The sequence below is a fragment of the Myxine glutinosa genome, chromosome 5, assembly GCF_964187855.1.
Source record: "Myxine glutinosa chromosome 5, kmMyxGlut1.1, whole genome shotgun sequence".
Lineage (NCBI taxonomy): Eukaryota > Metazoa > Chordata > Myxini > Myxiniformes > Myxinidae > Myxine > Myxine glutinosa.
The window spans coordinates 175,973,556-175,987,630 of record NC_136265.1 but is presented as its reverse complement, the minus strand read 5'-3'; the positions used below and the strand labels follow the sequence as shown (position 1 = coordinate 175,987,630).

The 14,075-nt window shown below is 42.6% G+C and overlaps 1 protein-coding gene across 1 annotated transcript in view; it reads left to right on the top strand.

Moving 5' to 3' along the window:
• Window positions 1-10,779, top strand: part of LOC137426697 (5'-3' exonuclease PLD3) — a 43,998-nt gene extending 33,219 nt beyond the window's left edge. The window contains exons 8-10 of the mRNA XM_068115488.2: window positions 5,741-5,906; window positions 9,962-10,061; window positions 10,152-10,779. Coding sequence (XP_067971589.1) covers window positions 5,741-5,906; window positions 9,962-10,061; window positions 10,152-10,354 — 469 coding nt within the window. The 3' untranslated portion in view covers window positions 10,355-10,779. The remainder of the gene's footprint in view (window positions 1-5,740; window positions 5,907-9,961; window positions 10,062-10,151) is intronic.
• The last annotated feature ends 3,296 nt before the right edge of the window (window positions 10,780-14,075 follow it).

The following is a 14,075-nucleotide window of genomic DNA, read 5'->3' as shown; positions in this document are numbered from 1 at the left end:
TAAATAGCATAGTATTCTCTCACTCCTCTCCCTGTGTGTGTGTGTATATATATATATATATATATATATATATATATATATATATATATATATACACATACATACACTACATGGCCAAAAGTATGCGGACCCCCCTTCTAATTGGTGGATTCGGCTGAATCCATCCATTGCTGAAAGGTGTACATATATATATAATCAAGCACACAGCCATGCAATCTCCTTCGACAAAATCAGGTGTGAGTAGCCTTTTGGGTCTTTGGGGTCTTCAGGGTCTTTGGGGTATTTTGGGGTCCTCAGGTTATTTTCAGTCTTCTGGGTCTTTTGTGTCCTTAAGGGGTCTTCTTTTTGATGTTTTATTTTGCTTCAAAATCTTGTGTCCCAAACCCATCGCTCTCTGTACCCACCTTACCCAGTCATACCTCGCTGCTTCTGGACTCGGTGTCCTTCTCTCCTGACAAGGTGGAGAATTTTCTGTCAAACCTCGACTGTGATTCTACAACTGGACCAGACGACATCATCCAACGGGTCCTAAAATCCTGCTCTGCCGCTCTATCTCACCCTCTCTCTGTTCTCTTCACCCTCTCTTTTGCTCAAGGTCATCTACCATCTGCTTGGAAATCATCCAAAATTACCACTTTACACAAAAAAGGTGCAAAAACAGATCCTTGCAACTACAGACCAATCAGCCTGCTCCCAATTATCAGCAAGGTCATGGAATCCATCATCGCTTCTGACATTAAATCCTTCCTCTTCTCCAATGGATTGATATCTGACCATCAAATTGGATTCAGACCAGGTCACTCTACTCTGGACATGCTGCTTCTGCCGTCTCAACAATGTGTGGAGGTACTCAACGCCAAACAGGAAATCAGTGCCGTCTCCCTTCACATACAGTGCATTCAGAAAGTATTCAGACCCCTTCCCTTTTTTCACATTTTGTTATGTTGCAGCCTTATGCTGAAATCGTTGAAATTCATTTTTTCCCTCATCAATCTGCACTTTCTGCACACCTTGATTGGAGTCCACCTGTGGTAAATTCAATTGATCGGACATGATTTGGAAAGGCACACACCTATCTATCTATACAAGGTCTCACAGCTGACAATGCATATCAGAGCAAAAACCAAGCCAAACCATGAAAGCCCGCTTGGAGTTTGCAAAAAAGCACCTGAAGGACTCTCAGACTGTGAGAAACAAGATTCTGTGGGCTTTCATATGTCTTTCACTGAGGAGAGGCTTCCGTCTGGCCACTCTGCCATAAAGCCCAGATCGATGGAGTGTTGCAGTGATGGTTGTCCTTCTGGAAGTTTCCCCCATCTCCACACATGATCTCCGGAGCTCAGTCAGTGACCATCGGGTTCTTGGTCACCTCTCTTACCAAGGCCCTTCTCCCCCGATTGCTCAGTTTGGCCGGGCGGCCAGCTCTAGGAAGAGTCCTGGTTGTTCCAAACTTCTTCCATTTAAGAATTATGGAGGCCTCTGTGCTCTTGGGAACCTTCCATGCAGCAGAATTTTTTTTTGTTTTTGGGCTTCCCCATATCTGTGCCTCGACACAATCCTGTCTCTGAGCTCTGCAGGCTGTTCCTTTGACCTCATGGCTTGGTTTTTGCTCTGATATGCATCGTCAGCTGTGATACCTTATATCGACAGGTGTGTGCCTTTCCAAATCATGTCCAATCAATTGAATTTACCACAGGTGGACTACAATCAAGGTGTTGAAACATCTCAAAGATGATCAAGAGAAATGGGAATCACCTGAGCTAAATTTCAAGTGTCATAGCAAAGGGTATGAATACTTATGTAAATGTGATATTCAGTTTTTTCTTTTTAATACATTTGCAAAACTTTCTAAAATCCTGTTTTCCCTTTGTCATTATGGGGTATTGAGTGTAGATTGATGAGGGAAAAAATGAATTTAAACGATTTCAGCATAAGGCTGCAACATAACAAAATGTGAAAAAAGTGAAGGGGTCTGAATACTTTCTGAATGCACTGTATCTCGTGCCTTTGATTATGGTCTGGGACCCCACCCTGCTCAACAAACTCTCCCTTATGGTATCAATGGAAATCTCCCAGCATGGTTCGTGGACTTCCTCTCCTGTCATAGTCAACGTGGGGCTTTAAATGAAAGTCAATGCGGGACTCTAACTCATTTCCTCTTCCTGTCCAGGCTGGAGTTCCTCAAGATCCCTCACAAATGTCCACCAATCAGAGCTGAGGATCTGGTCACATGACAAGGGGACTGCGTTTCATAACCATTACAGTTGCATATTTTACTGTAAGGAAATATAATAACCTTCTGTGGAACGTTTTGGGTCTCAGCGGGTGTCGTAAGGTAGGAAGGAGGTTTCAGAAATTCCTCAATACAATTATAATTTTGAAATCTGATCGACACAGACCTTGCTCCTGAATCCAGAAGTGAACAGATGACGACAGTTCACTGGTTTGATGATATCTCAATAGAATCGTGATTTAACATTATATTTTGATATATTAATATTATAGTATTAGTTTGTGATTGGAATGATGAATGATGCTGTTTGGAATTAAAATATAGAGATATTAAGTAAAAAGCAGAATGAGGAAATGACGTAAGGGTTTCCATCTGTGACATTTGCGGATTACCCATTTGCAGTTTCGCCATTGACTGGATGTAGCAACATTCAGACAGGGTACGTTTTTTGTCCAAGTCCTTCACGAACCTGCTGTCAATGTCTGACGTTCGAGTGAAGGTGGCACAGGAATGTGGAATTTATTGAAAAAAAAAAGAATATTTACATTATTTACTAACTGCTAACTGGTATCACCACCCAGGTCATACTATCCTCTTCAACGAAAGTATCAAACAAGCCTGGCTACGCCGTTGTTAGACTATCAGTCTTGTTTAACTTCCGGTATATGTGTAAACCAACGAATCTGAGCATATACACCACGTGCGCAACAAAAAAGTGAATATAACTCGAGTTTGCATGAAGAACAACATTTGTCAACCTGCTCATGCACTGTCTGGACCCAAGATCTCTTAAACGAAGTATTGTTCAACATTGTACATGCTGTGATTGCGACGTTTACCCTGATCAGACACAACAAAGCAACTTGCACTTATATATACAGTCCCTCCTACCCACTCCTCCCCACCCTTCCATTCCACATCCTCCCGAAGGCAAGTTCAGTGGGCAAGGATTACAGGTTGGTTTGCTTTTACCGTTCCTGGGGTAATCAAGGTGGGAATTTCTAATTTATTATCAAAGCGCCTTTGGGCTTCTGGAAAAGCGCTATACAAAATAAATGAATTATTATTATTATTATTAATAAAGCTCTGAATGAAATGCCCTCTACCCATGAAACATCAGTGTGACCGTTTCTAGTCGGGTGGAGAATCAAACCCAAACTAAACAGGTCACAGGTAAGTCTAACTCATTTCCTCTTCCTGTCCAAGCAGACTCATAATAATAATAATTTCATTTAGAAATTATTTTATTATCATCTATCTATAATTCCAGTAATCTCTGTGTGTATGTTTGTTTGTACGTTTGTTTGTTTGTTTGTATGTCTGTGACCGCTGTTTCTCGACAACTACCGGTCCGATATACTTGAAACTTGCCAGGTATATTGCTGGGGACCCGAGGATGTGCCTTTTCAAGGTTTTAAATTAATCGCAGAAGTAGTTACCGAGCTATGTCCAAAAAACGATTCAACCAATCAGAGAGCAGCGAGCTATCACGTGTGCCGAACGTGGCGAACACACTCTGCCTCGGATGGCACATTTGAGAGCGTATTCATTTATTTCCCGTCGGCAAACTATGTTGCCGTTAAACTATGTTTTAAAACTAATTATAAAACTAATTAAAACTAATTTGCGATTCATCGTAACTGCGATTTGCGAACTTCCGGACAGTGAGGACTGCACTTCCGGCATCCAATCACAGAACGCGTTATTGCGTAGGCGTGGCCGATGTGAGAGCGAGTAGCGAGCCAAGCCCAGCGCGTGCGCCATTACGGTACGTAATTCGATTTCTTCCGGAGAAAATAATAATTTCTCGATTTCTTATGCGCATTATTTCTCCCAATTCAGTCAGAGCGAAGGGCGGAAGCGAAGAGCGTTGTTTTTTTTGTTTACGGGCGTACGGGCGGGGTAGAGCGTACGGGTAGCGTTTTTTTTTTTTTTTGGCACATTTGAGAGCGTATTCATTTATTTCACGTTGGCAAACTATGTTGCCGCTATGTTGCCGTTAAACTATGTTTTAAAACTAATTAAAACTAATTTGCGATTCTTTCGCTTTCCTGCGCATTTGTGCACGCTATGGCGATTTCTTTACCAAACTCCGCTAGCCGTTAGCTTTGGACCAAACCATTTCATGTAAATAGAGGGGGGGGATTGTCACCGTACTCGCAAGCCGTTAGCTTTGGACCAAACCATTGCATGTAAATAGAGGGGGGGGGATATACTTTTAGATATATATATAGTACGGGCATGCCCTAGTTACAACCAAATGTTACTGTAAGTTGCCCAGGACAAAGGATGAAGTAGGAAGAGTTTGAGGCAAGAGATACATCCATTAAAATTTACGTTAAGGTAAAAGATTCAGTAAATGGAATGCCATGCCAATTTTTCATCACTTTGAAACTTGGCCTATTCTTTGGCTTTGTCTTGTCGCTATTATGTAGTTTTCATATTTGACATTCCATTGATAACTTTCCTCCATTCGGCATTGTTTAATCTCCCTGCTACTGAGAGATCCTTTATAGTTTATACAACTGGTCTTCACATCTTTGTGACTTTCAGTGACAGTTCGAACCTTTGTTATATCCTCCCCCATGGGACATTGCAACACCGACCTCTTTAAAACTCCCCCTTAACCTCTAGGCCATCATGCCAGCCCTACTTTATAGTGTGGAAGATTACTATTATTATTATGATTACGCTGTACACACGAAGCGAAAAGTGGGGTTAAGCGATTCGGGTCAGGTCCGTCCGCCCGTCTGTCTGTAAACGTCAATTTATGATCGAGGAACAACTTATTTAAATCAAATGTTATATTTTGATCATGAATCGGAAGACAAGTCTGCCGTGTATCAGTACATTCTCTACATTCGACCCGATCATGCAAAGAGAGGAGTGAGATTTTCTTTGTTACTCTTTCTTTTAAAGTTATTTTTATTTTGCAGTTTAAACAAAATTGGAAATCATTCCAAACAGGAAACGTACTGTTTTTAAGGACATTATAAAGGACACAACCAATAGGCACGAATAATTAATGTAGCGTGTTCAATAACGTGGCGTAATAGACACTGCATCAACAGCGGTAAATTTCAGAATTAATTTAATTATTGTTGTTGCTCCTACTTTATCGTTGAATACTATTTAATTATTGTTGAATACTATTTAATTGTATCGTTGAATACTATTTAATTATTGTTGAATACTATTTAATTGTTGAATACTATTTAATTGTTGAATACTATTTAATTATTGTTGAATACTATTTAATTGTTGAATACTATTTAATTGTATCGTTGAATACTATTTAATTATTGTTGAATACTATTTAATTGTTGAATACTATTTAATTGTATCGTTGAATACTATTTAATTTAAATTTAATTATTGTTGTTGCTACTACTTTATCGTTGAATACTATTTTACTAATTGGTGCTGCATTGACGAGTCACCAAATGTTCTACACTTACAGTATCACTGTTGTCTGCCATGCACTGATTCCTCGATGCTGGCCATCAGGTTCTGGCCGCTGATCGACGATGCTCTTCGCCGTGCGGCCTATGAGCACCGGGTGCATGTGAAACTACTCGTTGGCTGCTGGAGAAAAACCCATGACAATCTCTTCGTCTTCCTGCAGTCGCTGCTCGCTCTAGCCGATAATTCCACAGGCTGCAACATCCAAGTGGTGAAATGTCCCTCTTTTCACTCTTGTTTATCTCATTCGCTCTTTGTTGCTTCTCTCTGATTTATTCTGTTGTTATTGCAAGCCCCACCCCCCTCAAAACCCCAAGTCATCAACCCCCCCTCCCAACACAAAGGCATCAAAGCTCCTCCCCATTTCAAGCCTTCAAACCTCCTCCCCACCCCACCACAACTCCTCAACCACCCAAAGCGTCAACCTTACCCCCTAACCCCCATCTCTGTCCCATTTTTGTCTCCCCCCTCCAACCTTAAATCTGTCCTCCCCTTCTCCTCCTCTATACCTTTATAATGGCATGAAGCCCTATCATGATGATGATTATATAATTGCATGTCCCTGGTCGAGTCATTTATGAGAAAATAGTCGGAAATAATAGCAAGGACTCGTGTAACCTCCATGGTTAAAGTCCTGCTTGAGGGAATGGCACGTAGTTATTTGGGCGGTGTATAGACAACAGACCACTGCCTCGATCGCTGAGCCCTATCTCCACAAGGCCCATGATGCCTATCGGCTCAAAATCCTTTTAGCTGTTGCTTTGGTCATTTTACACTCTAGGGAAAGCTTATAGGAAGGGCATGGCAATTGTGAATATGACACCTCCGAAGATGTCTTTGACTTCGCACAGCAGTAAGCACCAACATGGCGGCCATAGTATAGAAATTGTGGGTGGAGTCAGTTGAACTGTTCAACCAATGAGTGGAAATCGGACGCATTATTATTATTATTTTTTGTATACAGAGTCGAGGCTCGTGAAAGAGCTAACATTTATCAAACAAACAAATCAAACAAACAAGCAAACAAAGTATATAAAAAGGGGAGCGGTCGACAAGATGGGGAGAGAAGGGGAGGAAGCACACAAACATAACATTTGAGAGCAGGGACATCGGGAGATGTGTGGGAGGGAGAGGGCCTGGGGGGGGGGGGGGCAGGATAGGTATAAAACGCAAGGACACCAAGGACTTCCAGGAAAGAAGTCGGCACCTCAAAAAGTGGATTTGTGGTGAAATTAGCGGGGGTAGAAAAGATCAAGGTTTTCGATTGCATACACGCATTGCATACAATGCATACACGCATTCACGGCTCCTTTTATAGTATAGATCTTCAAATCCGTTTAAAACAAGAGTTGTTGGATCAGTAGATCTTGAGCAACAATGGCAGTTGCTGCTGAAACATGGAATTGCAAAGACAAAATAAATGGAAAGAAGACTAGCAAGTGCTCAACAAAATATGAAGAGGAGTTTGTTTGGTATGAAGAACAAAATATGAATAACTTTAAAAGGCAAGTGGAGATACAACTATATAATGATGAAGACTGGACCCAAGATAGACCAAACAGACTGACATGACAATGGGCAGGACATGATGGTCAACCAAAGAGACCTGAGGGACACAAATAACAACAGAATGGACACCTCGATATGGAAAACAAAATCTAGGAGTTCCAAGATGGAGGAATGGGCTGAATACCTGGAGAATTATGACGTAAAACAGAAAGGTCTGAGCAATCATGCTGAGGCCTTCATTCTGCAATCAACCGAAAAGAGCTAAATGGTGACAATATCCCTTATATGATGAAGATTGCACCAAAATGTTTGCATTTCTCAAATACACTGAAAAGCAACGGCAAACCATCGGCAACGAATATATCGCAGCGATTGATCGACCGTAATCTTTTGATTATTATGGTTTTGAACATGATAGGTGCTATCTTTTTGACAAGAGTCAATAATTTACTTGTGAAGTTTTGGACAATAAAGTACTGTACTTAAATGGGCGAGTACCACAGTTTGCACTTTTTATTTCATCAGAATCAGTTAAGGGTTGTACAACACAGTCGACATTTATGTGCACAGTACTTTAGATTCAATCAGACATTGATAAAATATCCATACTTCCATAAACTCTAATGGAGGATGAAGGCTCTTTTTCCAGCTAGGATAGGTGAGTGCAAAGGAGGAGGACTTGGCGAGCGCTCTACAAACTGCTTGGTAACTGAACACATCCCCGGTGTTCTTGAGGCCCGAGCCTAGATCTACTGTAATCTATATACCCCAGAGAGGATAGTACCATGACCGTTCCTGCCGCGCCCATACGGAGTGGGTATATGTACTATTATTAGAAAAGGAGCCCTGTCTGTCTGTTTGTTTGTCTCTCGTGCTATAACTTAAGAACGGATTAACGGATTTCAATGAAACCAACGACGGTGGTTTTTTGATGGGAACTCCCAAAATCTTTGTGATGCAAAAAACCGGATGGTTTGTGTATGTGCACACGTGGCGAAACTGCAAATGCCAACTTGCAACCTCTCGCAACCTCTCTCTCTCTCTCTCTCTCTCTCTCTCTCTCGCCTCTCTCGCCTCTCTCGCCTCTCTCTCGCCTCTCTCTCGCCTCTCTCTCCTCCTCCTCCCTCCGCCCCCCCCCTCTCTCTCTCTCTCTCTCTCTCTTTGCCACCTCTCTTCCCCCTCTATTTATCCACCCCTCTTTCTCTCTTTCTCTCTCTCTCCCACCCCTCCCTCTCTCTCCCCCCTCTATTTATCCACCCCTCTTTTTCTCTTTCTCTCTCTCTCCCACCCCTCCCTCTCTCTCCCCCCTCTATTTATCCACCCCTCTTTCTCTCTTTCTCTCTCTCTCCCACCCCTCCCTCTCTCTCCCCCCTCTATTTATCCACCCCATCTTTCTCTCCCCCCCATTCCTTCTCTCTCTCTCTCTAACCCCCTCTTTCTCTCCACCCTCTTTCTCTCTTTCTCTCTTTCTCTCTCTCTCTCACCCCTCCCTCTCTCTCCACCCTCTATTTATCCACCCCATCTTTCTCTCCCCCCCATTCCTTCTCTCTCTCTCTAACCCCCTCTTTCTCTCCATCCTCTTTCTCTCTTTCGCTCTTTCTCTCTCTCTCCCACCCCTCCCTCTCTCTCCACCCTCTATTTATCCACCCCATCTTTCTCTCCCCCCCATTCCTTCTCTCTCTCTCTAACCCCCTCTTTCTCTCCATCCTCTTTCTCTCTTTCGCTCTTTCTCTCTCTCTCCCACCCCTCCCTCTCTCTCCACCCTCTATTTATCCACCCCATCTTTCTCTCCCCCCATCCCTTCTCTCTCTCTCTCTAACCCCCTCTTTCTCTCCACCCTCTTTCTCTCTTTCGCTCTTTCTCTCTCTCTCCCACCCCTCCCTCTCTCTCCCCCCACTATTTATCCACCCCATATTTCTCTCCCCCCCCATCCATTCTCTCTCTCTCTCTAACCCCCTCTTTCTCTCCACCCTCTTTCTCTCTTTCTCTCTTTGTCTCTCTCTCTCCCACCCCTCCCTCTCTCTTCCCCCTGTATTTATCCACCCCATCTTTCTCTCTTTCTCTCTCTCTCCCACCCGTCCCTCTCTCTGCCACCTCTCTTCCCCCTCTCTTTATCCACCCCTCTTTCTCTCTTTCTCTCTCTCTCCCACCCCTCCCTCTCTCTCCCCCCTCTATTTATCCACCCCTCTTTCTCTCTTTCTCTCCCACCCCTCCCACTCTCTCTTCCCCCTCTATTTATCCACCCCTCTTTCTCTCTTTCTCTCTCTCTCTCGCACCCCTCCCTCTCTCTTCCCCCTATATTTATCCACCCCATCTTTCTCTGTTTCTCTCTCTCCCCCACCCGTCCCTCTGTCTGCCACCTCTCTTCCCCCTCTCCTTACCAACTCTCTTTCTCTCTCTCTCTCTCTCTCCCACCCCTCCCTCTCTCTGCCACCTCTCTTCCCCCTCTCTTTATCCACCCCTCTTTCTCTGTTTCTCTCTCTCTCCCCCCTCTATTTATCCACCCCTCTTTCTCTCTTTCTCTCTCTCTCTCCCACCCCTCCCACTCTCTCTTCCCCCTCTCTTAATATTCCCATCATTGAAGGGATGGGTGGTATTTGCTAGTACAGTATACATAATTTGGTAAGTACGGCTTCTCCAGTCATTTCTGAAATGACGTCATATCTTCGTTTTGTGTATGTACACGAATTGCTGTGTTGACATCAGTTTGAACACTTCTTAAAGTCTGTGATTTAATTTATTTATTATTTCATGTAGAAATTATTCAAGCTTCCCGTGGATGAATCTCAGAAAGGAATCTCAGCAACTAGGATCTACCACCATAAGTTCATGGTGACGGACAAAGCAGCATACATCGGTGCGTTCCACATAATACACCAAACTCGTGAAAGTTGTCCGATTGTGTGGCTTTTCTATATGACTGATAATAATTAAATATTCCTTCCAGGGACATCAAACTGGTCAGAAGATTACTTTGTCTCCACGGCGGGAGTCGGCCTGGTGGTCAACCAGACAGAGGAGGCAGCCAAGGGGCTAGGCCTCACAGTGCAAGAAAAACTTGTAGCGGTTTTCAACAGAGATTGGGGTTCGCAGTATGCTCGCACGTTGGGCAACAAAAGCAGCATGAGGGACTGGTGTCACGATTTGTAGTTGTTCCTTGTTTTTTTGTCCCGTCACGTGAAAGAAAAACAAAATTCAATGTTAACAATTTGCATCACATACATCACATAGAACGTGTTTCTACATGCTTGCACCATTTGCTTTAATTAATTAATTTGATGTCGACTTCCATAATGAGCGAATTTCTGATTGGATGCTGTGTTCATTGATTTTTTTATTTTATTGTAAACCACTTGTTCATCTTATTCAGACTATCTTTCACAGAGCTCTCTCTGGTTGTCATGGGAATAATTATTCTCAGATATTGATAATTTCAATAGTGGTTGCAGCGGTAGTAAGGAGTTGAAAGTAACTTCTAACATTCCTAAATTAATTGAAGAATGTTTTTTGGTGGGGGTGGGGGGGGGGGGGGGGGAAGTGTTCCGGCAAATAAAAGAACAAAATGAGATTAATTTACAAGTGCGTTATTGCGATATAAGTGAAACAACACAATTATCATGCATCTGATAATCTTGTTAAGCCTGGTGTTGGCTTAACGGTTAAGGTGGCTGGCTTGAGATCTCAGGATACTGAGTTTTGAGGCCTGTCACTCTGATTAATTAACACCACGAGGGTTGAATCAGCCTGTCATCCTTCCGAGGTCAACCAAATGAATACCAGCTTACTTTGACCAATAGCTTAGGAAACCGCTTCGTCAGCAGCAGGAGGAGTTGTGTTCTTCCTCTTCCTCTTCCTCTTCTTCTTCTGCTTCTTCTTCTTCTTGTCTTAATCTTGCCATTGTTGAAAGATTACAATTTGAAGTGAGGTTATAAGCAAGAGGTTCATTTTGTCTGTCTGTCCAAGAACGTCAGTTTATGATCGAGGAACAACTTGATTTCAATTGAATGTTATATTTGCGACACGAATCGGAACACGAAGCCGGAGTTTTGCAGTACTTTGGCTCTGAATTCATCCCAAACACAAATACGCAGAGAGGAGTGATACAGAGAGTCTGCCTGGCAGTCAAACTAAATTGAAAGTCATTCCAAGCAGGAAACTTACTGTTTTTAAGGATGCCTTAAAGGACACAAACAAAAGGGACCAATAACTAATTTGTGTCATGTTAAATAAGGTGGTGTAAAAGACGCTGCATCAATGGCGGTAAACCTGCGGAAAAAATTATACATTTAAAATTTATATTTTCTTTCAATTGAATTATATACTTGCACACTGTAGTACACAAATCGCCTTATTGACACTTTCAAAAAACATTTTTTACCAGTACCGTGCTTGGCCAAAATATTACGGCATTTTACATCATCTCGACCAATCAAATTTGCCACTCGCAGGCCCCGCCCATGGGCTTCTTTCTCTGGACTGCATGGGGTAAGGTGTTCTATGAACTATGTTTTTGTCTTGCTAGGTGAATGTTTGGTTGTTTGGTTTGGTAACCAATAGTAAAACCTGATTATCATTACATATCAAAGATTGGAAAAAAATCGTTATAAGCATCCAACAGAGGTTCAGCATTCGTAAACACGTGGTCTTTAAAAAGGGGACTAAGTCAGGTTTTAATGTTTAATTGGATACATTTATGGCTTAGTTTATGGAAAACCCATAGAAACAAATGGTAACTGGCTGATATGCAAACCATACTTGTGACAAAATGTTATATTTAAATAGTTAAAATTGCTGTGTAAGTGATTGGAACGACGTTTACACTTTATTTATGACATAACCTGGCCAAAAGCAACCAAATTCATTTTGTATTAAAAAAAATACTTTATGGTTCTTTTTTATTTTTTTTAACCTCCGCCACAAAGGTGGACAGAGGTTGTATTTTCATCCCTGTTTGTCTGTCCGTCTGTGAGCAGGATATCTCAAAGATTTATGGACGGATTCGGACGAAACTTATTGGGCAGATCCGGATACTGGATTTCTATGTGATTCTTCACCATTGAGACATAGGGCCAACAACGATATCTAAAAAATCTTTAAAATATCTTTAAAAATACCATGGTACCTAAAAAATTGTGGACGAGTATTGAGAAAATGGTGGATGAGTTGGGGAGGTGACAAGAACAAGCCAATTTGTTTTAGTTTGAGGTCCCGATCCAGATCCAGTCTATCAGTGTGATACGAAATGTAAACTGTTCAGCCTGGCGCAGGTATCTTCTTATTCTTTCATATGATCTTGTAGACAATTATAATTAAATATCTAATGATGACATCCATTTGATCGCAGCATCAGTGGCTCTGTGTAGTTCTGCAAAGAACCCACTGAATCTCCTTTGTACACAGTCCTGTACAACATGGAGGACTGTCTGATCTTGATGGCCACAGGTACACACTGTGCTCTCAGTTTGCTTCCACTTATACATATGATTCACGGTCCTTGCATGTAGGGTTCGTAGTCGGTTAAGACCACTCCATTCGCATCTCTGTAGGTCTAAGTCTGGGGGCTCCTTTGTGGGATCTTGAATTATTAGCTGGTCATTTCGGACTGATGCCTTTCCCCATTGGTGCCAACACAGCTCCTTATCAATAGTATTTGCCACTGCAGGTCCCCTAATCCAGAAAGGTTTATGTGACTTCAATCGCTTCAGTAGCTCTTCGTGGATTGGCAGGTCAGCATTGGATTGTATCTGAAGGTACACTCGGGACGTTCGTACTTGCCTCTGAATGTCCAGAGGTTTGATGGTAGTCAGCACAGGGAGCCACAGGAGCGGGGTTGACTTTGGTGTGCCAGCAACAACTCTTAATGCAGAGCTTAGGGTAGTGTTAAGGTGCTTAGTGTGACTGCTCTCCTTGAGCACCAGATTTCATATCTCCACTTGAGCACCAGATTTCATATCTCCGCTTGAGCACCAGATTTCATATCTCAGCTTGAGCACCAGATTTCATATCTCAGCTTGAGCACCAGATTTCATATCTTCGCTTGAGCACCAGATTTCATATCTCCGCTTGAGCACCAGATTTCATATCTCCGCTTGAGCACCAGATTTCATATCTCTGCTTGAGCACCAGATTTCATATCTCAGCTTGAGCACCAGATTTCATATCTCCGCTTGAGCACCAGATTTCATATCTCCGCTTGAGCACCAGATTTCATATCTCCGCTTGAGCACCACATTTCATATCTCGGCTTGAGCACCAGATTTCATATCTCCGCTTGAGCACCAGATTTCATATCTCCGCTTGAGCACCAGATTTCATATCTCCGCTTGAGCACCAGATTTCATATCTCCGCTTGAGCACCAGATTTCATATCTCCGCTTGAGCACCACATTTCATATCTCCGCTTGAGCACCAGATTTCATATCTCCGCTTGAGCACCAGATTTCATATCTCGGCTTGAGCACCAGATTTCATATCTCCGCTTGAGCACCAGATTTCATATCTCCGCTTGAGCACCAGATTTCATATCTCACCTTGAGCACCAGATTTCATATCTCATCTTGAGCACCAGATTTCATATCTCAGCTTGAGCACCACATTTCATATCTCCGTTTGAGCACCAGATTTCATAACGCCGCTTGAGCACCAGATTTCATATCTCCGCTTGAGCACCAGATTTCATATCTCAGCTTGAGCACCAGATTTCATATCTCCGCTTGAGCACCAGATTTCATATCTCCGCTTGAGCACCAGATTTCATATCTCCGCTTGAGCACCAGATTTCATATCTCCGCTTGAGCACCAGATTTCATATCTCCACTTGAGCACCAGATTTCATATCTCCGCTTGAGCACCAGATTTCATATCTCCGCTT